Source organism: Procambarus clarkii, chromosome 37 (assembly GCF_040958095.1).
Source record: "Procambarus clarkii isolate CNS0578487 chromosome 37, FALCON_Pclarkii_2.0, whole genome shotgun sequence".
Taxonomy (NCBI): Eukaryota; Metazoa; Arthropoda; class Malacostraca; order Decapoda; family Cambaridae; genus Procambarus; species Procambarus clarkii.
The window spans coordinates 10,724,415-10,748,030 of NC_091186.1; the positions used below are offsets into that span (position 1 = coordinate 10,724,415).

Below are 23,616 nucleotides of genomic sequence, written 5' to 3' on the forward strand. Positions count from 1 at the left end.
CAGTGGTTTCCAACCTTATTGGATTTGCTTTAGTATTTTCTAATGCTCAAAAGTCCTCCGACCCCCCTGCTACACATTGAAAATAACATCTTAATTGTATCTGTGTGGGCAGTGTTCTCTGGGTGGCTAAAACTAGACCACCCCAGTGGCCAGTCCCAGCCAGTTAGGAACCACTGATCTAGCACATTTAATGACCCCATAGGAACGATCTAAGATGTTTACCTTAACACAACTGTCTAGAAGGCCTCCTGCTTAATTTGTGATCCATCATGCAGAGGACACAGGATCTTGCCTCAAAGGAGCAGATGAATGCTTGCACTCGGACACATGCTTTACATACCCACTTGGAGCCGTATTTTTGTGTAAATATTGTCTTAACACCTTATTAAGTGACTTAAAACTTTTCTTTTGCAGCTTTTGTTAAATCCAGAGACAAGAAGTACCACAAGTTTTACCAACTGTTAGTGAATACACAAATGTTCAGCAAGTTCATAGAGGAACGTTCGTTTGTGTCGGATAAGGATGCCTCCTTGGCTTTCTTTGACGACTGTGCCGAGAAGGTTAGTGATATGGATGAACAGAATTCGGTAATGTTTTTTTAATTAATTTAAGTTCCACCCATAAATTATGTTGGTAATACTTTGTCATAATTTCCTGTAAGTCATCCAGTATGACCCAAAAGCCTTAAAACTGGTTAAATTAGATCATCTGAAGTTTAGATGGCTCTGAAGAATAACTGCTTGCTTGGGTCATACATTTGTCCTCCAGGCATTTCCAATTGATCTAGAAGTTTTTATCCTAATATTGACTTCAAAATTGCTTACCAGAGACATTAGTTTAATGTTTTCACTTGATGATAATATTAGATATAGATATTTTAGCTAAATGAATAACGTTTGTTTATTGCCATCACTCCCTCTGTGGTGTGACCTTCTAAAGTGCTTAGATATAAGAAAGGCTTTGGTATATCTTTTTCAGGGACAGGCAGCCTGATTGGTTCATTGAAGTTGGTTTAGCTAAGGGCTCAAAGGTCACAGGGTGTTCTCACTGGTTTTAAAAATTTTGCTTCATGAGAGAGTTGATTTGCCACTTTTCAGGGTCCAATATAGGAATACCCTAATTTCTCAAGCTTTTCATAAATTTGTACTGCCACAGACTTTTTTGTGTGCTTAAGCTGGTGGCTGTGTTGTTCATGTTAAAACTATTGACTCTACAAATAGGTATCATATTTCATTCTAACATGGCAACTACAGCTTGAAATATTTCTAAAGAGAACGTCTCGACTAGGAATAAAGTTAGTATCGTTAGACACAGAAGAGTTTGGACCATGAAAGTCTCCAAATACTTTAACTGTGGAATATTTGTTGGGGCACTGAAAGGTTGTAGGCACAGACTTAGTGTTATTTCAGCAGGTCTGCACAGTAGATCATTAGGCTCGGCCATCATGTTTATACACAGTAATAACATTGTATCTATTAAAACAAAAAATTATGGATGGGTTTAGGTGACATTTACATGAAACAAATTTTTTTTGGTTTGCGTTTACCACTTACATCTTGGTAAACCTCAAATAAGTGTTAGTTTTTGCAATTTTCAGTACTGTATACTTGAGATACAGTAATGACTTACTTGTGGTAGCAAAATGTTAACTAGTAACCTCTGCCTTCTCAGGTAATTGACGACGATACCAGCATTCGCTTGCTCGAGGTGGAGATGGCCCACAGTGAACACACACTCTTCCTTCCTCCACCAGAGCCTCTCTACCTTCCTGAGGGGGTTACCTACAGTTACTGTGTAAGTTGCTTCCCGTTCCAGCATTTACCTTCCCTTCCCTTCTCCTTCCTAGATGGCAGTCGGGTGATCATAATGGGGTTGTGGGAGCTGGCAGCCATCACTCCTTGCTTGGCATCATCCTGTTCAGGTTCCACCTCTGCCGAGGCTGAATTAGTTGTCTGGGTTTACCTTCAGCCTTTGTCTCTGCACAGTGTTGATTGCTTTAGTGTTCTTATAGGCATTATTATCAATTGTTTGTATGTCTTTGACTGTGGCTTCCTGCTTTAGCTTGTTTACAGGCTCCCTTTCTCTGAATAGTTATACTGAGCAAAATATGATGTAACCTCAGAGTTATCTTATGTGTGGCCATTAGTATAGGTTTTGGCTTTGTTTCATCCCTTTATTATCTTTAGCAGAGCCTTTTGAAACTCTTGCTTTGGATTAGTGTTGGTATCTATTTAATCGTAGAGTCTATACACTGAATAGCTCTCGTGCTCTTCAGTTGCAGTGCTATGTAGTCAGAGGATGTAATTGTGTAGTGTTGTGTGTGTGTGCTTTTTTTTTTTTTTTTGTCTGAGGCTTCTCTAGCCATCTCCTGCCATTGGATGTGAAGGGATGACTCTGCTCGTGTTGAATACTTGCCTCTCATATGCAGGCTGTTACTTTGGGCATTGCCCTGGGGTTGTTTGATGTGGTTGCTGTGCTAGAAGTATTTTTCCTGGGTCATGCCTCAGCCAGATGGAGCTATTGTGTGTCCCCAGCTGGTACTGAGCCTACTTCATGTGTGTCATGCCAAAGCATTCATTGGATGATGAATTGGGGAGTTTACTGCACATTCAGTACCTGTGACAAAAATAATAAATCGGACCTTGCTGGTCCCCTTTAATCTGCATGGATAATGGTACATCGGGTTCTGTGCAGTGATCCCATAGGATGTGGCTAAGTTTCTGACCATGAACATATTTTGGGGCTTTGCTGCAGTGTGTGTGACAATGCTCAGCTTCTGCACCAGCTCAGCCACTTATATATTCACTTTCAATTAGTGCTCCATGTTACCACACTTGATTGTTCACCATTTCTCCAGGAAGACGATCATCTGTTGACCTAAGTGTTTGTGTCCTGGTACCTGCCAAAAATCACCTTCCTTTGTACCCAGTGAGATTGTACACTTCAGTCTTCCTGATAAGTCATTGCTGATTGTGGGATTTTGACTTTTTCATGACTGCAATTTTTTCCTGGCTGCAATTGCGTGCAACATCACCAATGTGTACATGGCAGACGCTTCACAAAGCTGTCAGAATCCTGCAAATACGAGAGAAAGCGAACAAGGCCTGGGAGCACGGTCGAATAAGAGTCCTTTATGGTCTCCTCTCAGACTTGCTTCAACTGGTCCTGATCCACATTGGTCATGGGAATCTCCTCAATGCAATTGAAGCAATTTAAGGGACTTGTAGGGTCCTCATCACATTTATAGTTTGGTAATTAATAGGCAACTCAATGTTGAAGACACCTGGGGCTGAAGGCTTAAGTATGAGTAAAGGCAGTACAGTATTTAGAAGTGGTTCAATGGAAACGCCGTATAATGCTTAACAGTAGTTTTACACTTGACCACTAATACAATGGGTGCTTGATTTACTCTAGATTGGTATCAGCAAAGCTATTATCGCATCAGGGAGACTCTTGACGTCTAACCAATCGATTCCAATCCACCCGTAGGCAAAACCTAACCTGACATGATTGACAAGGAATCACTAACACGGCATACCCAACAGTGCCGGAGTGCAAAAAGGGCACTAGAGTTCCAAACAGGATATTTGGGCAATAATCGTGCACAATAAATCAACATTGGCACTGTCAATGGGACAAGCAATAATGATGCACAAACTCACATCACAAAATAACTAAATGTGTGGTGTATGTGAAGCTCACATTTACTGATGGGTGCAGTGACATGATGCCACACAGATAAACACGTATACACCCTTGGGGTGTGTCTGGGTCTCCACCTACACCTGTATCAGGTGTTGAGGTACTTTAAAAAGAAAACAAGATCTTGTACTTACAGGTAGGCTAGCCCCTCACCATTCACTTACTCATTCATGCAAGCATCCGTGTAGGTGGCCTGACAACTGGTCTCGTTCATACACGACTTGAGGGCACCATAAGATGAAAGGCTTTCCCGACACCACTGTACTTGATATTGCAGGGTACTTGCAGGAGGTGTGCTGTTTCTACACAGACCGCAGGTGGTATCTTATGTAGACACACTTGCAGGTAAAAGACACACCCCCCAAAATTGCACTAGGCATATGATGTAAGAGTGGGCAGGCAGTGATGTCATATAGTACAGTGAGGGCAGAGCGGGCAGCAGCTAGCGGCTACACGCGCTCGAGACTTTGAGTGGTGGCGGTGGCTAAGCTATTACACCATGCAGGTGCTTGTGGTAAAGTCACACGAAGTACTTAGGCGGCGGCACTTTCCTTAGTTCACTCTAGGTCACCGAGTCGCTCACAGATCTCGATCTCACTGTCACCAAATGTTACCCAGTACCAATATATTTCGTTCTGGCGATTCACAGACACTGGTCAGTCGAAGGCTTCAAAAACAATATAGTAACAGTCACGATGCTAGGCGAGCGCTGGTATATTGAATGAGACGCAGAGGGTAACTTGACGGTAAGGAACGAATGGTGTGTTCTTGTCTATTGGCCAATAGATAGAAAGACATATCAATCACGAACGAAGTTCCTCACAAGAATGGCGGTGCAAGGAGGGATACTAGGGCCACCTTGGGCACAACCGCCAGGCCTACAAACTAACCAATGGCATCGCAACACAGGTGCAGGATCCAATGATATTGGCCCTTACATGATGGGTAGAAGAGTGATGTCATGACTGTCACAGTTGAGGTTGACTCAAAGGTCACTGCTTATCTCTCCTGCCTCGCTGGAATCCCCTCTTCCACCACCTGGCACTTGCAACCTGTGTATTCCCCGACTCAAGTTGCTATGGCAGAAATGCTTAATTCCACTAATCTAATTTCCCCCTAGGCATATGGCGGCCTCCGCATGATCCATGTATTCCTATGCATATGGGTATTCCAAGGACACCAGACATAAGTCTTCCATCCAGGGGTAAAAGAGAGAGGCCTTGTGCACTGCTTGGTGCACTGTGCACTGCAATAAGCCATTAAAGTTGGCTGTGGAAAATTCTTGAGAGGCCATTCTCTCACACTTGATAGTATAGACTGGGTGTCTCGATTCAGAATTATTACAATTAATTTTCCATCATCTTTCACTGTGCAGTCAATATTTGTCTATTAATTGTCTCTTGCAATACTGAGTATAATAAATTTGCTCATCACACATGTTTTTAATAGCTCATTTTTTCAATGCTTTTAATTTTAATTTATATTTTTGCTTCTTTCAGGGTTTCCCCAAGCTTAAACCTGAGCTTTTTCCTATGCACGAACCCAAGCCCGTGTTGCCACCTCAGGTGAAGGCCCCTCAGACTGCACCAGCCTCCCCTCTGGCCCGACGCACAAAGCAGGAAGTAAAGACGGATCAGAGACTGGCGTCGAGGTATTCTCAGACACCCATACTCTGGGCCAAGTGTTTGCTTTCTACGTGTTATAGGTAAATTATTGTTAAAGTCCACTATGCTTGTTGGGGATGAGGGAACCGCGAGATGGTTCCCAGGATTGGTGTCCCTGTGGCCCAGTCTTGGAGATGGGGTTATAATCAAATTTGTGCCCTAGATGGGGAATTGCTGTATTTTTCAGTGTATAAAATGCACCTATTTTACAAGGATGTTTTGCTTGATTTTTAGTATGTTTCATCATATGTTTATTGAAAGTAGTGTAGACCTGGGTAAATACTGGTTCAGTTACAGGGATGAACGCTGAGATACATGGCAGTTCTTGCTCTGTGTAGCTCCCCCTTTGATACAGGCAGTACCGGTAGGCAGAACTCCATTGACTGAAGCCCTGGTTTAATATATTGCATATTAGCCTGATAGCTCCAGGGAGCCTCCGGGGCTCACCCATAAAATGGTGTTTCATTACATTCAACGCTGGTTTTTTAACTCGGCTGTCTGAAAACCTGCAATTATCTGGGGACTGTTGATTGTCCAGACACTGGTAATTTACCCCATATAAGAGTTTTTGGTTGTGAAGAACGACAAGCAGTAATTACAGGTATACAATTATGCATCATGGCACAAAAAACACTACCTCAAAAATGCCCAGTTAACCTCATTTGAAAGGAGAGGAATCTTAGTAAAGTACTTTAACCTAATTCTATAATAATAATAGTCTATTATTGGGTGAAAGTGCTTAGATTCCTTCATTTCAAATGAGGTCATTTGTGCATTTTTGAGATACTCGATTATATGTCTTAAACTATTGTCTCATCTTTCTAGCCTGTGGTTTACGCAGCTGCCAGCATTTGCCCTCACACAGCATCACAAGGCTCGCTTCCTACAGTTGGCATTCAAGATCCTCACTAACATGCAGAAGCTGCATCTATCACAGGCTGATGAAGTAAGCAGCAAATGTTTATTCTGTAGGACGGTCATCGTGTACTGTATTGTAAGGCATTGGTGAGGAACTCCAGCTCACGAATGTAACATGCTGAAAACAATAGATGGATGCAAGAGCCGTTTTCAAAATTTATGGGCATCGTTCTTTATTTTTTGTTGTTGAGGATGTGTAATGTGGCATTTTATGTATTTAAATTTGAATGTGATTATTTCAGATATCAGTCAACTGCTCTTCTTATTTATGGTTAAACTGCACTCTGATTTAGCATTTATAAATAGAATTCCTACAGAATTGTTAATTGTTATAAATTGAATTATGCATGATTTTCTTCTCCAAGATTTCCAAATACAGTACAATACTCTGAAATCAGCAGCATATAGCTAGAGGCTTAGGGTCCGTGTAGGAATATCCCTGCAAATAAAAAATCAAATTCTGTTTCTGGCAGTAATACTGTAGGAGGAATATTTACTTGATTTACCTGAAGGCCACTAACACTAATGGCCTCGATAAGGACAAAAGCTCCTCATCGAGGCCCAAAAAGCTTGCCAAAGGTCTTCCCCTTTATCTTGATAATTTTTTAAGCTGGGTTTTAAATGTTCAGCAGAGTTTTGGCATTTATGGCTTTGGCGGGTAGGTGGTTCCATGGGTTTATAACCCTGTGGGCAAAAAAGCATCTCCTGTTTTCAGTCCTACAAATGTATATGTCTGTTGCCATTTTTCATGCTCTGTGCCCAGAGCCTGAGCACTTTATGAAGAGCATTAATCCTGCTTACACAAAAGATGTTTTCATTCCTCACTTGCATGTTGCAGTTCATCTTAATTATGCATCCGAAAATATATACTGTACTAAAGATGATAACACGGTACACCAGACTTCATTAATTGGTATTTAAACAAATTCCTGAGCTTCTTTGAGAAATAAAAAGCATTTATTATTATTCAGATCGCTGGCTCAAACTAACACTTGTTCTCTTCATAACCATCTGATCGCTCTACAAAGAATGTGGTTCACATAACATGATCAGTTTTGTCGTGAAAATTAGTAGAGATTCCAGATTTGACTGGTCGGCGTTATTCCTAGTTCTCTCTCTTTTTTTTAATCTGTATTTTGTTAATTTTAGTGTGCCTTGAATCCTAAAGGATTTATAAATTACCAGCAGGTGTCATGTCTTGTTTGCTCATAGATGTTTTTCCAAATTTGCTCCTTCAGTTACCTATGTATAAATGTTGAGTTTAATTAATTCTGTTAGAGTAGAAAGCTCTGCAGACTACTTATTTTGTTTAGCTATAATTACTGAACAGAAATACGTGTTTTAAAACGTGTTTATAGTGACAATTTAAGTTTTCAAATTATTTAATTGCTTGTTATAATTTACATATTATCTTATCCTTGGGTTTTCTAGAGATAAAGCTTTGCAAGTTTTATTAAAAATACTTAAGAATTGTCTGATTTCTTTAAAATTAAGCTCAAAATGTATTTTAAAAATCTAGGCTAGCTTTTTGTCATTAAAAAACACATGTTTGTTTAAGTCTGAAGCAACTCGTGCAAATATCCACAGCACTCTGGAAAATCACTTTACCAGGGCATATGGTTCAATGCTTCAGAAATTGTTGTACTGATTGAGAAATCAAATTCCTCATTTTCTGTTGCTTTGTATTGTACAATTCTTCTGCTATTCTTGTCAGGTGAGCTACCGAGTAATGATGCAGCTGTGTGGCCTCTACTCCCAGCCCATCCTGGCTGTCAAAGTATTGTGCGAGATGCGACAACACGGCATCACGCCTAACGCCATTACTTATGGGTACTACAATCGGGCTGTTATGGAAAATAAGTGGACCCATTCAAACCTCTTTTGGAACAAGCTCAGGTAAAGATTGAACCAAAATAACATTACCTTACCACAATACATTACCACATGGGATTGCAACCTTCCATCTAAATAGGATACAGTAGTTAGTTTTAGTGAGGTACATTGAAATCATAAGCAAAGATGATACCTAATAAACATTATAATCAGCTCAACAAGTTCTGTATGTGACTCTGAAGTACCAATAAATTACAGGAATGGGTTCTTAAAGAAGAATTTAGATAATTATATAACAATGTTGGTATTTGTAAGCAATATTTCAACTAGCTCATTTTACAAGTGAAGTGGCTGGAGTGGAGAAGGGACTTGGGTGAATAATGTTGCTGCTTGACTGAAAATATTCAAATCATCACAACCTGATCATGCTGTTTCTCTTTCAGGAATGTTGTAATTGGTGTGTCTGCATTTAAACGTTCGGGCCTGGAGCGAGCACAGAGAAGAAAATCGTCTCTCTCCCTGGATGTGGTGGACAAGTGTCTAATGGGTAAGAATTGCTCCAGTGTGACAGCATCAGGGAGCATGCTCTTGATGTTACTGGCTTCCCACTCTGTGTTCCAGTAGTTCCTTTGCATGCTGAAGTTAATATTACCCTACATTTTGTGCATAACACTGTAAAAGCTAATTTATGTTCAGCTTGTAAGGCAGCCATTGCCTTGTATGGGGAATTGTAAAAGAAACATCAGTCAATTGAACAAATCCACAAGGGCAGTGATGAGGGTTTGAACCTATGTCCGAGATGATCCCTGACGCACCTTAGTCCATTGCGCCATGACATGGTAAAAGAGCAGCAGGATCTGTGTGGGGGCAGTAGCACTCATGGTTGCAATTCTTTTACTATGTCGTGGCGCAATCGACTAAGGCGCATCTGGGATCATCTCCGACGTAGGTTCGAACCCTCATCACGGCCCTTGTGGATTTGTGCATTTGATGTGTCATGCTATTGTGATTTCTGTGTGTATCAGTCAGTTGTTTTATCATCATCCCTAACTTCATTTCCTTCTTTGATGGGGGAAGTACTTCTCAGGGCAGGATGAAAAGTTGTATAGGGAAATAGGGTGAAATGTGTTATTGGCACTAGTTTCCAACCATTCGTGAAGTTCTCCTCTAGTTCTTTACTTGTAACCTTGGTTTCATCTGCAAACATTGACATGTATATACTCATTTCTTCTGATAGGCCTTTAACATAATTTAGAAAAAGCAACAGTCATAGGATAGTCCTTATCCCCAAACTTTCTACTCTCCAATCTAACATTTCCCCTCTAACTATGACTCTTTGTTCCCAGTCTGTCAGGTACTCGCTTACTCAGTTTGCAGATCTCCTTTGCCGGGTAAATACGACAGGCTCATCATACTGTGCTGCTTGGAACATTTTGTTCTGAGTAGTTGAATCTTAAAACCACAACAACTACTACTTACTCGGTTGTCTTTCCCAATATCCCAACTTGTCACTCCATCTTGTGTATTAGTCGTTCGAGAGGAACTGTATCAACAGCTTTCTAGTGGTAGTGGTCCATCTGGTGTTTCTGGCAGTCAGTTGTCACCATTTGGTGGACACCAACCTGGTTCTAGTGTGTAAATCTGGAACCTCTTGTCAAATTCCTTAATCAATATGTAATTTCCCTCGAGCTGTTGCTTGTGCCGGCATTCTGATCACATGGTCTTGTATGGTTGTTTTCCTCCATGTGTGGTTTTGCTTCAGATTAAGATAGATAATTGCTTTTGTTGCAATGTATTGTGTCCAAGTGCAAACCCTCTGTGAAAACTCTCCTCAGCTGGGTTTGAATCCACATCACATCTGTAGGTGTTTTTTCCATATTCGGATCAGTTGATTTGAAAAAGCTCTAGTTCTTGTGCCCTCTCTTGAGTTTGGAGTAAATCCTAGATGTCTATGTAAAGTCACCCAAGTGCAGATATCCCGCCATATTAAAAGCTAGATGTTTAGATAGTAAAGACAATATGTAATATCTTAGTATATGGGAGCTTGGGAGTCCAATCGAGCCTGGCCTCAGACCGGGCTCGGGGAGTAGAATTCCCAGAACCCTCTCCAGGTATGGGACATGGTTGGCAGTGGGTTCCAATCCCACCTGCAGTCACCAAGAGCTGCATGTCTCTCTCAAAACAATCAAGAAATAAGATCTTCAACCCTGTTTTTCTGCTATACGGTACTTTCCCTCTTCTCCACAGAAGGGCCTCCTAAACCACTGGAAAATGGGATAATGATTATAAAACAGCTCCAAGTATTGGTAAGGGTGAGGTCTTGAGCTTCAAACTCGGCAGCGTGATGGTATCTCGCCATCACTACCCGACAATGTTTTCTTGTAACTTTGTGGTCATGCTGCTGTGTCATGCAGTTTCCCTTCAGATTATATTAGCCTGTTTATGCTGCAATTATAATGATAGTTCTGGTTTTTCCACTAGTCTTCTGTATTAAAATTTGGGGAAATTGTTAAATTTTAAATGGATTCAAATTTAATATCTTCATGCACTGGTTGCACATACACCCTAACTCTTGTAAGTAACTTAATAAATGAATCCCCTGTGGGCCAGATGCTGACAGTGCCTCACGAGTGTCGCTGGAGAGTGGCACATCCTTGGACTCGCACCCACCTGCACCTCACACCAAGACTGACACTTTAAGCTCAGGTGAGACCATTATATTGGCAGCTAATATACACACATAATTTCATGTTGTGTTGGATTCCACTACTTTATTTAAGATTCTTGGTTAAAAGTGCCGGTATTAATTCATCCAGCGTGTCGGCATGTACTCTACCTCTGTAACTATTGGTTTACATGTAATTGTGTGCTCACGTCTTCTGTTTGCACTTCTCTCTAGAATGCCTTGTCATATATAGATATCTGGAAGGATTTCCTTGGTAGCTTTTGAGCTAAGTTGTGGTACAGCCAAGTCTTGAGGAAACACACTAAGCTTCTGAGACTTGCCTTTATCTACCAAGATCCAGAATATACAGTAATAATAGTAATTCCCATTGTCACGGACAGGATGCCTGTATAATGGGAACATAGTAGTTAGCTGTGTGTTTGTGTTGTGATAGTGCCCGGCCATTGTATGTATTGTGGATTTCACTTTTACCAGTGGTGCTCTTGGGTCAGTTAATGATTGATGCTTGGTTTGTATTGCCAGGATGCATCATATGTTCTGTCCTGTGACTGCTGTGTGGGGCATTATTTGCACGCTGTTCGTGCTCTTTGGGTCGATGCCTTGTTTATCAACCATGTGCGTCTCGTCTATAGTGCCACAGCCTGGACCTCCCAAGTTATCCACGTGGTGGTTTGATTCGGTCAGGTGGCTGCAGATCCTTATTCTTGTGATATTGGGAAGCTTGTGGCTCTAGTGGATTTCTTTGTTAAATATGTCCACAGCTAATATCTTGGCTCTGGGGTTTTAGGGTTCCATTAGGGTGTTTGTCTTAGTGATATTTATTGGATGCTTCTCAGCCCCATCAACCTAATGTTCTCCTAGCCTGGGCTCTCTCCTTCTGCCATCTTCTTAAGTAAGTAAGTGCTGACATTTTTATGTTTACTAATTTCCACTTAATTCAGAAATGCCAAAAATACCAACTACTTTTGCTGAGGCACTGTTGAGTCAGCTTGGGGAGCTACTGTGGGTTGGCCCATCCCAAAAACCAAAGATTGATTCTTCAGAAGCTTTGTGTCCCTGCCCTGTTTACCTTCTCTGTAGGGTAGAAGAGTGGCTCAGGCAGCCTATGAGTGACAGGACAAGCTGGCTGAAGCATTGAGTAACCTTGGTTACCACCTAGTGGCAGCCAGACTCATCATTGTTAGGATGTTTACCCCTCTGTAGCAGTCATTTGTGTCGTTACCGTTTCATACTTTACTTAAAGCAGTTGCTATTTTTGGTGCACTTATGCTTTCTGATGAGCTTTTTCTCCATTTTGGGTTAATTAGTAATCCCTCAAGGCTCCCTTTCCTTAGAGAGCAAACTCAATTCTGTTCGTGGCTTTCGATCGACAAGGATTGGGTCTTGGAGATGGTATCTCCCTCGAAGGCTTGACCAGACCCAGGCTTGGCTCAGGGAGGTACTGAAAGCCTCACTATAAAAAGGTGCTTCATTACAATCTTAGTCAGATACAAATTTTCCATTGTCAGAAAACCCTAATTAGACAATAACAAATAGTGACTTCCCCAATAAAATCATACTTCATATGCCCATATGCAGAGAGGGCATCTGTGCACAGTATCTTAAGCCTTTGAGCCTTTTATGACAGTGTTCACTTCTTTAGCTATCACAAGGTGTTGTGTGAATAATTTCTTGCTGACTTGCTCCTTTTAGTCTCTTGGCAATACACAAACCAGATTCACATACTACCTTGAATGCCATGTAAATATTTGGTTTGATTTTGTTACAGATCCAGGGTACTGCTCTGTTAGTGAAACGAGTGAGTGTGTCAGTTCTCCTGGTGCTCCCCCGACAGCTGGTGAGTTGGAGTTCTTGGCCCCCCTCTACAGTGTCCGTAGAGTACACTCACACATTAAGAGACAATTGAGTGACTAAAACATAGTAGATCCATAATGGGTTGTAGTTATTAGACCAGATATTTGTGAGGATGGTAATAGCTGATCCTAAAGTAGACTCGGGATGGTCTATAATGCAGAATTTTCATCAAGAACTGGCACGTGGAATAAATGGTTGACTAGCCTCTCAATATTATCAGTACATAAGAAATGTCCTTTCAAGGCTTGAGTGTTAAAAATTATTATTATGCAGTTGATTTATTTTACACATTTAATGAGTTGGCTTAAAACTCTCATTAAGAAATTCTAACAATTTATAACAAAAATCATTAAACATTTAGGTACAGTATAAATATGTCATGGCCACACACACACACACACACACACACACACACACACACACACACACACACACACACACACACACACACACACACACACACACACACACACACACACGCACGCATGCATACGTACGTCAGGGTGAAAACAGAGGCAGAAAGAAAATATGAAAATGACATAGCAAGCAAGGCAAAGACTCGACCTAAATTGCTGCACAGTCACATCAGGAGAAAAACAACAGTGAAGGAACAGGTAATGAAGCTGAGTATAGGAGCAGACAAATTCACTACAAATGACAAGGAAGTGTGCAAAGAACTCGATAAGAAATTCCAGGAGGTCTTCACAGTAGAGCAAAAGGAAGTCCCAGATATAGGAGAGGGAATATCTAACCAATCGCCACTAGTTGAGTTTGTGATTACCAGTGGGGAGGTGAGGAAGCATCTGCTTGAGTTGGAAGTGACAAAAGCTATAGGCTCGGATGGAGTCTCGCCTTGGATACTGAAGGAAGGAGGAGAAGCTCTGTGACAGCCACTCACCATTGTGCATAAAAAATCACTGATAACAGGTGAACTGCCAAAAATTTGGAAGATGGCTAATGTAGTCCCGATATTCAAGGAAGGTGACAGAAAAGAGGCACTGAACTACAGGCCAGTGTCACTAACTTGTATACCTTGTAAGCTGATGGAGAAAATTGTGCGAAAAAAACTAGTGGAACATCTGGAGGGAAAGAACTTTGTATCACAACATCAGCATGAGTTCAGGTATGTCAGATTATGCCTCACAGGACTGATTGATTTCTACGACTACGCAACAAAAATCAAGCAAGAAAGAGAGGGCTGGGCAGACTGCATATTTTCTGATTGACAAGCTTTTGACACAGTACCACATAAGACTAGTACACAAACTGGAGATGCAGGCAGGAGTGAAAGGGAAGGTACTCCATTGGATAAGGAAGAACCTAAGCAAAAGAAGACAGTCACTGTGGGGGTGAGGTCTCAGAGTGGCGAGGTGTCACCAGTAGAGTCCCTCAGGGATCAGTTCTTGGACCTATACTGTTCCTCGTATACATAAATGATCTCCCAGAAGGAATGGACTCGTTCCTCTTAATGTTTGCTGATGATGCAAAAATTATGAGGAATATTAAGACAGGAAGATAATATGAGGTGGTCAAACAAATGGCTACTAAAGTTTTAACCAAGTAAGTGTAAGGTAATGAAATTAAGGGAGAAAATATGAGGGCCAGACAATGAATTCCGAATTGGAGATGAAGTCCTTCACGAAATGGACAGAGAAAGATCTAGGAGTTGATATCATGCCAAACCTGTCTCCTGAAGCCACATCAAAAGAATAACATTGGCGGCATATGCGAGGCTGGCTAACATCAGAATCGCCTTTAGAAACCTGTGTAAGGAATCTGAACCTTGTATACTACGTATGTAAGGCCAATCCTGGAGAATGCTGCCTCAGCATGGAGTCCGTACCTTGTCAAGCAGAAGACAAAGCTGGAAAAAGTCCAAAGGTATGCAACTAGACTAGTCCCAGAACTAAGAGGCATGAGTTACGAGGAAAGGCTGTGGGAAATACACCTTACGACACTGGAAGACACAAGAGTAAGGGGAGACATGATCACAACCTACAAAATCCTCAGAGGAATTGGCAGGGTAAACAAGGATAAACTATTCAACACTGGTGGGACACGAACAAGGGGGGACAGGTGGAAACTGAGTACCCACATGAGCCACAGAGACGCTAGAAGGAACTTTTTCAGTGTCAGAGTAGTTAACGGATGGAATGCATTAGGCAGTGATGTGGTGGAGGCTGACTTCATACACAGTTTCAAATGTAGATATGATAGAGCCCAGTAGGCTCAGGAATCTGTACACCAGTTGATTGACAGTTGAGAGGCGGGACCAAAGAGCCAAAGCTCAACCCACGCAAGCACAAATAGGCGAGTTCATACATATATATACACATACATAAATGTATATACACATACATACATATACATACATACACATACATATACATACATACATATATATGGTATGTGTGTGTGTGTGTATAATATGAAATTGAAATTTGATATAATTTTAATGATTGGTAACTTACATTTATACTTCTGATAGTGCAGTAAAAAATTTATCAAAATTATTACTTTGAAGCTGTGAAAGTCTTCATTTGTGCCAGCTGCCAATTCTGATTGGAACTAAGAATCAGTACCAAGGTGATCTTTAGTTTCCATCAAGGTTTTTAATAATGACATTCTCTTACAGAAGCATGTAAACAGTTAAACCTCTTAATTAGAACTCATACGAGGAGTCGGGGCCAGCTCTAGCTACTGGCAACTCTGGTTATTACCCCATGGCACTGGTTGTTACACGGTGCCCCTCTTACTTGTCTTCCATTTTCCAAATGCAAAATGAAAAGTGTGAAAATAAATGAAACTAATAATGAGTAAAAAAAACTTGCATTGAATTTAATGAAACTTCAATTTGTGGGTGATCCCTGGTGGCTCCCTGAAGATACTATACTGACATAGTGCCAGCCTACTAGGTGCCATCAGTCAGTTTTTTTAGGCCTACTGGGGACCATAAGCCAGGACCTGGCCATCTCTAAAGAGGGGCAGAGAGCAGTGGCATGTGTGATAAAATGTCTATGAATCAATCATGTCTGCCACCCTCTGGGTAAAGCACCTAGAAAATTGGCGAGACAAAACAGACCACTGCTGATAAGAAACAAAACTGCAGCCTCAATACCACCAAAAGAATTTCCCCAACAGTGTAAACAAAACACAGAAAATTCATGAAACTGGCACTAGCTTTTGCCTTGCCTCCCCCTTGTTTCAGGGGGGGGGGGGGGAGGAGGGAGACAGCCAGGGGTCAGCCAGCTGCTCCATTCTTTGTTCTATGATAATGGAAACACCCCCAACTTTCTGGAGAAAGGGATGGTGTAGGGGAGCCACCAGGGCTCTCCAGGAAATTGGCACTTCATTACATCCAACTCTGGTATGCTGTGGGATCCCCTTGTGACTCGCTGAAGCTATCAACCCATGGAGAAGGAACCCAAAAATGGGCACTAAACCAGAAAGGAGGGGTATATTGGACAAAAGCAGACAAACCAAGAGACACAGCATGAACCACAGAAAATTGCCAGGGAAAGAGCAAGAAACGGTGCCGGATAACCACGGGGTGACCCCAAAACACCTATGCCTGAACAGCCTAGCTCACAAACTGGGACAGCAGAAGAGCTGCCAAACTTCAATCATGTGTGTGTGTGAAAGATACCGCAGGCCGACCAGTAACCGACTCAGCAGACCCTGCATGAAGGCCCAAGGCCCCACCAGAGGCCCAGGAACCAGGCATGATAAGAAGAAGCTGGTCCCAAGCACCTCGCAAATCATCGCACTCCCTGCAGCCAACGAGCAGCTGAGAAAATTTTCCACAGAGTCATCCGATAAGCAGTTAATGTACAAGGGACTGAGACACGAAGGTATTTGAATGAGAAGGCATAGTCTATTGGTATGTTATTAACCTTTAGTTTTTGTGGTCTACTTTTGCGATTATCAATTTCTGTTAAATACAATAATTTTTACAGCGTTGATTACAAGACCAAGGCTCTCACAAGCTGTATGTATACAATTAAAGATTGTTTGCACTTCGCTGTGGGTTTTGGTATGCACAAAGATGTCATCGACATAGCTAATAGTGATTTTTTAGGACTAGTTGGGATTAATTATAGTAAGTCATTATAATTAATTAGAACATTAAACAATAAGTAGGTTTTAGTACTCCTCCTCGTGGGGTGCCTAGTTGCATCAATTTAGTTTCACTTTTGTAACCTCGGAACAGAAGATAACCTCGTATCCATTGTAACAATTGACCACCATATCAACAATGCAAAGACAGACTTAAGGTTCTTAGCTGTAGTTGGATACAGCCATGAATATAGTGCAAATATTAGAATAGCCAAAAAGAAGTACTGAGCATATATAGTATATGGTCTCTGATGAACTGTCATGCACCAGCTTTATTCCTGCAAATGTGTGTGTGTGTGTGTGTGTGTATAATATATATATATATATATATATATATATATATATATATATATATATATATATATATATATATACATATATATATATATATATATATATATATATATATATATATATATATATATATATATATATAAATAATATGTATGTATGTATGTGTGTTTATATGTAGTGCCTAAGACTGACACCTGCACAACACCGAAAAGCAAAAGGAAGAGGAATCCCAGAAGGGCAACCTATAAAAGGGAAAGTGACCAGGAAAACTGACCATGAAGGAGGAACCACTGGGGAACCACGAAAGATTTGGGGTCCAAAAATCGGTTCCACCAAGCCTTGGCAACTGCTGCCAGAGGACTCCAGGGGCAGAACTAACAGAAAATTGGGCTGACAGTATGAGATATGAGATTCCTTATGAATACTATTTATTCACATCACTTTTGCCATTCATTCATTTATCATTTCTTATTTCTGGGAGTGTGACTTGAATAAAAATGGGTACCCAGAATCTTCAGTGGGATGAGAAGTCTCGTGTGCCTTGGTGCTCGAATCTGAAGGGGGGGCAACCTCCGGAGCTGCCAAGCCATATCCCAAATATAGATCCCGCCCCCAAAACCGAACTCATACATGGCAGGGGAAAAAAGAGAAGGGGTGAAGTCTGCCCAAAGGGGAACACAAAGGAGAAGGAAAAAAAAAGAATAGGAAAATGAGATGTAGACAAAACCACACTACCAAATCCAAGAGACAAATGCCAATGGGCAGGCCCAGGGCCTCCAACTGGGTACACAGCCTGACCACTACACTCCAGGAACTAAAGATGCAAGTAGATGCTGCCTGAAGCCTCTCTAAAAGGGGCATAAAAGAGCAGCATGAAGGGAGCAACCCTTCAAAGGGAAGGGATGAGAGAATAGTAGACCAAACAAGATATGTAAGACTGGAAGGTCTACCTTAATGCACTGGCAGGGTCACGTGAATCGGTGTCTCACCACCCAAAATCACTCATGACCTGGGAAAGACACAATCGAAGACAACTGGCTTACCAGAAGGGCAAGGGTCACCCGCGAAGAGACCCCCGAAGGGAGTGAACCCCGAACATTCCAGGGAATACAGTACAACCCTGGCATTGCAAGGGCAACACTAAAGGAGCACCCAGCGAAGAGAACCCTGAGCACATGCAGCGCCAAGCACTCTTAACCACTCCTGGCTCACAGTGCACCAAAGTGCAAAGGAACAGCCGTGAAGGCAAAACCCTATTTAGCTGGAAAGCAGGACACCGGAGCCAGAGTGAGAGAAGTGGCACCACACATCTAACATCAGCAAAGGACTGAGGGTGGAGCAGCTGGCTGACCCCCTGGCTGCCTCTGGCTCTCCCCACATATGAAGGGAGGGGAGGGGGATGTGGGGCATATGAGCTAGTGGTCAGTTCATGAATTTTCAATGATTTGTGTTGTTGGAGTTGTTGTTTTGGCAGTTTTGAGGTTGCAGTTTCATTTCTGATCATCAGTGGTCTGTTTTGTCTCGCTGATTTTTGGGTTGCTTTTCCTGGTGGGTGGCAGACATGATTATGATTTGCAGAGATTTTATCAAACATTGATTGCTCTCTGCACCCAATAAGGGACCTGCACCTACCTAAAAGTATCCCCGGTACAGTAGGAGACTTTTAAGCCTACTGGGGACCTATAGTTCTCCATTAGGCCTAAAAGAATTCCGAAGCTGATGGCATGTAGTAGTTTGGCATTATATTTGCATAGTAGATTCAGAGAGCCACAAGGGGCTTACCCCCAGAAAAAGTGATATTTTTTTGTAAAATTCTTTAGACATGCAATATGTCACAGTTTACATACAGATGTAATTCAACATGTTATAAATCTAGGGCATTAAAGCTTGGCTTGCCCAGGGTTCCAGTAATCCTAGGGTTGGCCTTACGAACAGTCAGCCTGTCTCTTGATGCTAATTTTGAAAATTTTATAAATTTGGAGGTGAAACTATGATTTCACCAATTGTGTTCAGGCAAAAATACATTGTTGTAATTGAGTCAGAAACATGGGAGATGTTATGACATAGATTTTTGCTTTATGGAGACAGATTGAACAGGACCAGGATTCATCAAGCAAATACCTATCCATTTTAAGAGACCTATATGTCTTTCCTCCATCATGGCAGCTTAGTTTGTATTTACTAAACAGTTTGAGCTCTGAAGCACTACGAAGTTGTCTGTAGTAGTAGTAGTAGGCATCCATCAGTCTTGGGAGACTATGGAGTTGTCCTCTGGTTGTCGGTCTGGAGTTGCCTCTCCAGGGCGCAGTCAGGGTAGGTTGAAACAGAGAAGCTGTTACCCCAAGCAGCAGTTACCCCAGTTAAGCTGTTACCCCTCTCCACGGCTCCGAAAGTCTCCAATGGAAAGGCAAACACCAATATGATTGGTTCCAGTGTCGTCACAGGAACTGTAAGCTCTGGAGACTTGACCTCGAAGTTGGTGAAAGAAGACACAGGGACTCCAAACCTGGAGACTGCCATGGTCGGGGCCGGAAAAGAACCACCCCACGAAGGGCATGAACGACCCCAGCTTCCTGAAGCAGAGCCTGGGCCACACGAGCCCCAGGAGGTGGATGTCCCAGTCCTGCACCTACGGGTTCCAGACAGATTGTCATGGCTCTCTTTCACCCGAGGTCGGCTTCCTTCAAGTCCAAGCAGAAGGAAGAGTGAACATTATTAAATACAACAATTATTATTAGAATAATTACTATAATAATAATATCATTAATTAATAATTATCACTTCCTTCTGCTTGGTCCTGAAGTCTGTAGTGTAACAATAATAACCTGAGATCAAGAATTACCTCACAGCGTTTCCAAGCTTGTAAACTGTGTAATAAATGCAGGCCACGCCGCCATGACTGAGGAAAGATACAGAGGTCATCATTTATAAAACATTTAAGTGCCCATTTAAATGCTTGATGAATCCTGGTCCAGATCAGTATCCAATACTGAAGGAAATATATTTACAAATGTAGTCATATTCCTTGTTGAAATCAGGGAAACCCAGACCAAATCTTGTCTAAGCATGAGAATTATTGTTCTTTTCATTGATGTTTGGACAGAGTGATGGGTCTGCCTGGTCTGTCAACACCCAAGTGCACCAATTAACATCTCCGAAGAGAGCTCACTTTACACAAAATTAAAATAGAAGTGCACTAACTTTGATAACATTGTGATGTTTGAATTAAGATGGCAAATAGAATTAAATCATGTTTATCTAGCCAGTAAAGGGTTTGTGTGTGTTCAGAATCTTGTGGTATGTTTGTATGTGTTTTCCTTTCCAGTTTTATGTAATGTATTTTCAATCGGTGGAAAGTATTCTCTGAAATGTTCATTCATATGTTTGCTTCAGTTTAGTGAAATATAATTAGGGTTAGTTTTAAAGAGAATATGCTCTTGAGCAAGTATTGGCATGAGCTGTATTGGGGCTAATATGGCTAGATAAATGTGACGTATATATTCAGTACTGTCTCGTCATACTCTAACTCACAGCTTTACTTACCTCTGTTTACATGGCTGGTCCTGCTCTCCTGGCTATCATGACTGCTGTGATGCTCACTTGACTGCTCCGTCACGCACTTGCCCTCTGCGCCATTCAATTGATTGCTGCCGTGGCTCTTTCAAACCAACCAATCACTATCTCTTGTGTGGACAGTGCCAGTTACTAAAGACCCCACTCCTGGGAGTACTGGCACAACCAGTGCCTCATCCTTTCCCTTCCCAGCATCTTCCTTCCATGATACTAACATTCTTGCTCACTCACCGTCCTCTTCTTCATCAAACACTAAAATAAAACTGTCAGGTTCATCAGTTTCCATTGCATCAGCCTCTTCAGCTTTGAAATCTACTTCCATTCTTGATACTGTTACGCCTGTTTTAACTTCTCCGCCTTCAGGTTCCGACCCTGCTGTAACTGCCCCTACTCTTTCACGCATTGGCAATACAGCAGCAGCCGCATCGGTCCTTCCTATTGGCACTACCATGTCGTCCATTAATACTACCAACGTTGCCGTTTCTGTCAACACGGTTATCACATACTCTACAACCACCACTACCATCACCACTACCACATGTACCAGTACCTCATCAGTTATTCCCTCCACCACCAGTTCTACAAACATAGCAGTAACTCCCTCCGCCACTTCTCTTACTTCACCCTTATGCTCATCTTCATCATTGTCTTCTATTGCCACCATAGCTCCTTTGAGCAGTGTCATTACTGCAGATTCATTATCATCATCACCGTCATCGTCTGCACCTTTACCTCCACTTCCTCTTATCGTTTCTGCGCCTTCATCGGTAAGTTTAGTTCCATCTTCATCATCATTGCTCACTACAATGGCCCCGTCCTCTGCATTGGCTTCCACTTCCTCTGTCTCCTCTTGCGCCACAAGTCAAGTACTAGACTTCTCTGAATCAGATGCACTGCGAGCAAGACTGGGCAGCATAGTGAGGTCGTCGGCAGCTAGTCTTGCCAGCGGTGCCAACCTTCTTGTGATTGAGTACAATGTGGCGTGTAAGTTTTTAGTGAAATAATATGCATGTTTTCAACAGCATTTGTTATGTAAAGCACGATGTTACTGAGCTCGTTTGTATGTAGAACTTTTGTTGCCAAGTTCAGAGGCTACTTGGATCTCTGCTGATGTCTCCTGTTTTACATGCTTATGCTTTGGTTTCTCTGTATCTTGCTTGCATTCTTGCAGTTTGTAGCTTGTATACCTTTGTGCTACTATGTCTGCAGATTGTATACCTTCGTACTACTGTGTCTAGATTGTATTCCTTCGTACTACTGTCTGTGGATTGTATACCTTTGTACTACTGTGTCTGTAGATTGTATACCTTTGTACTACTGTGTCTGCAGATTGTATGCCTTTGTACTACTGTGTCAGTAGATTGTATGCCTTTTTCCCTTAAGCATCAAATTGAGCTATTAAAATCCTTCATTTCCCTGTGCATTCTTTTAGCATATTTCTGCACATGCCATAACCAAAACCTTTCTTATATGCACTAGCACTTACACGCTCATAATCTCACTGTAGACAAAAATTAAGTTGTTTTTAGATTTAATTACTTGGAATAAAATTACCATGTTGCACAGGCTATAGTAAGCCCATCAAATTATTTTAGATTTATGGAAGTAATTAAAGCACATTGCTAGAGTTATAGAACAAGTAAAATTTTTAAATAACCCAAACTACCCACACACAAAGAAATAAATGAGTGATACATTTCAATCCATTCTGGACTTTTATCAAGTCCAGGACAGACCAGGACAGGACAGGTCGCTTCATTTTTTTCATGTGTGGGGGTCACCTGCTTGATACCTGCTTGATGGGGTTCTGGGAGTTCTTCTACTCCCCAAGCTCCCCGGGTTGGGTTATTTCTTTGTACATTATTGTGATTCATAGTCTCTAAAATTTAGAAGTTATCACCTACATCAGGATTACAGTTTTGCAGATGAACACATTAGAAGTTGGAATTGAGAACTTGTACCTAAATTTGTGTAGGTAATAGATCCATTAATCGTAAATACAGTACTGTATATGTATAAATCTAAAGCATTTGTTAAAATGTGATACGGCCTTATAATGAGGGTTGTGGGCGAGTGCAGCATCTGGCTATTGATACATGGTGTACATCTTGGGCCTCTTGTAATAGTGTTGGTAAAATGATAACTTTCTCATCATGTATGTGTGTAAGAGTGCATTTCAGTTTGCATGCATTCGGTGTTGAGCATGTGCATGATAAACGTGCATGTGTATGCATGCACACATGCATGCAAGCACATACACAGGTAGATAGAGGTGCACTTGAACACTCATGGACACACAGAGGAGGAGAGGGAGACACCAGAAGCTGGTTCAATATACAGTAAATTTTTTAAAAGCAGATACAATGAGCAGAAAAGTTCAGTAATGTATTCAATGGCTGACAGCAGGCACGATGGAACTCTGGAGCTAGCTCTTGGCAACCACACTTAGGTGAGGACATGCACAGGCCCGCACTAAAAAGACATGCCTACTAAACAGTTGACTTTGCACTGCCTAGTTTATGCACGAGCACATGCACACATTCTTTGTGTTGCTGACCAAACTTGTCCCATAATAATATAAATGATAAATGTGTGTTATTCTTAAGATAATGTGTATGTGCCTTTAATAATGTTTTGTTTTGTGATTATCACCCACATACTGTTTAGTCTTCATAAATCCTTCCAGAAATTCATGCACTAATCATGAAAGACATTGTTCTGTTTTCTCTAAATTTTTTCTGCTATCCCACCATCCGGGTAAAAATGTTTTAATATGTTGCTTGATGCATCATCAGCATATGTTAAATAGTACTATTCCAATAGTCCTGGATTACAATTTTGTTAAGTCGATTATAAAATCATGTGATTGCCATTCAGTTATAGTTAGGTATTTGCTGTATTGTCCCCTTGCAGTCCCCGTGGCATAGTGGTAACACGCTCGCCTGGCATTTCGCGAGCGCTTTGGCCTGGGTTCGT

General features: G+C 41.5%; 1 protein-coding gene across 11 annotated transcripts in view; it reads left to right on the forward strand.

Annotated features, from left to right (window-relative positions):
* Nucleotides 1-23,616, forward strand: part of Crag (DENN domain-containing protein Crag) — a 137,389-nt gene that overhangs the window by 58,017 nt on the left and 55,756 nt on the right. For 6 of the 11 annotated variants that reach the window (XM_045754543.2, XM_069337114.1, XM_069337118.1 and 3 more), the window contains exons 12-20: nucleotides 415-560; nucleotides 1,672-1,794; nucleotides 5,202-5,407; nucleotides 6,192-6,312; nucleotides 7,999-8,180; nucleotides 8,561-8,664; nucleotides 10,728-10,823; nucleotides 12,572-12,640; nucleotides 20,764-21,624. In XM_045754543.2, coding sequence (XP_045610499.2) covers nucleotides 415-560; nucleotides 1,672-1,794; nucleotides 5,202-5,407; nucleotides 6,192-6,312; nucleotides 7,999-8,180; nucleotides 8,561-8,664; nucleotides 10,728-10,823; nucleotides 12,572-12,640; nucleotides 20,764-21,624 — 1,908 coding nt within the window. The remainder of the gene's footprint in view (nucleotides 1-414; nucleotides 561-1,671; nucleotides 1,795-5,201; nucleotides 5,408-6,191; nucleotides 6,313-7,998; nucleotides 8,181-8,560; nucleotides 8,665-10,727; nucleotides 10,824-12,571; nucleotides 12,641-20,763; nucleotides 21,625-23,616) is intronic. The other 5 variants (XM_069337115.1, XM_069337116.1, XM_069337121.1 and 2 more) reach the window with 3 other exon arrangements.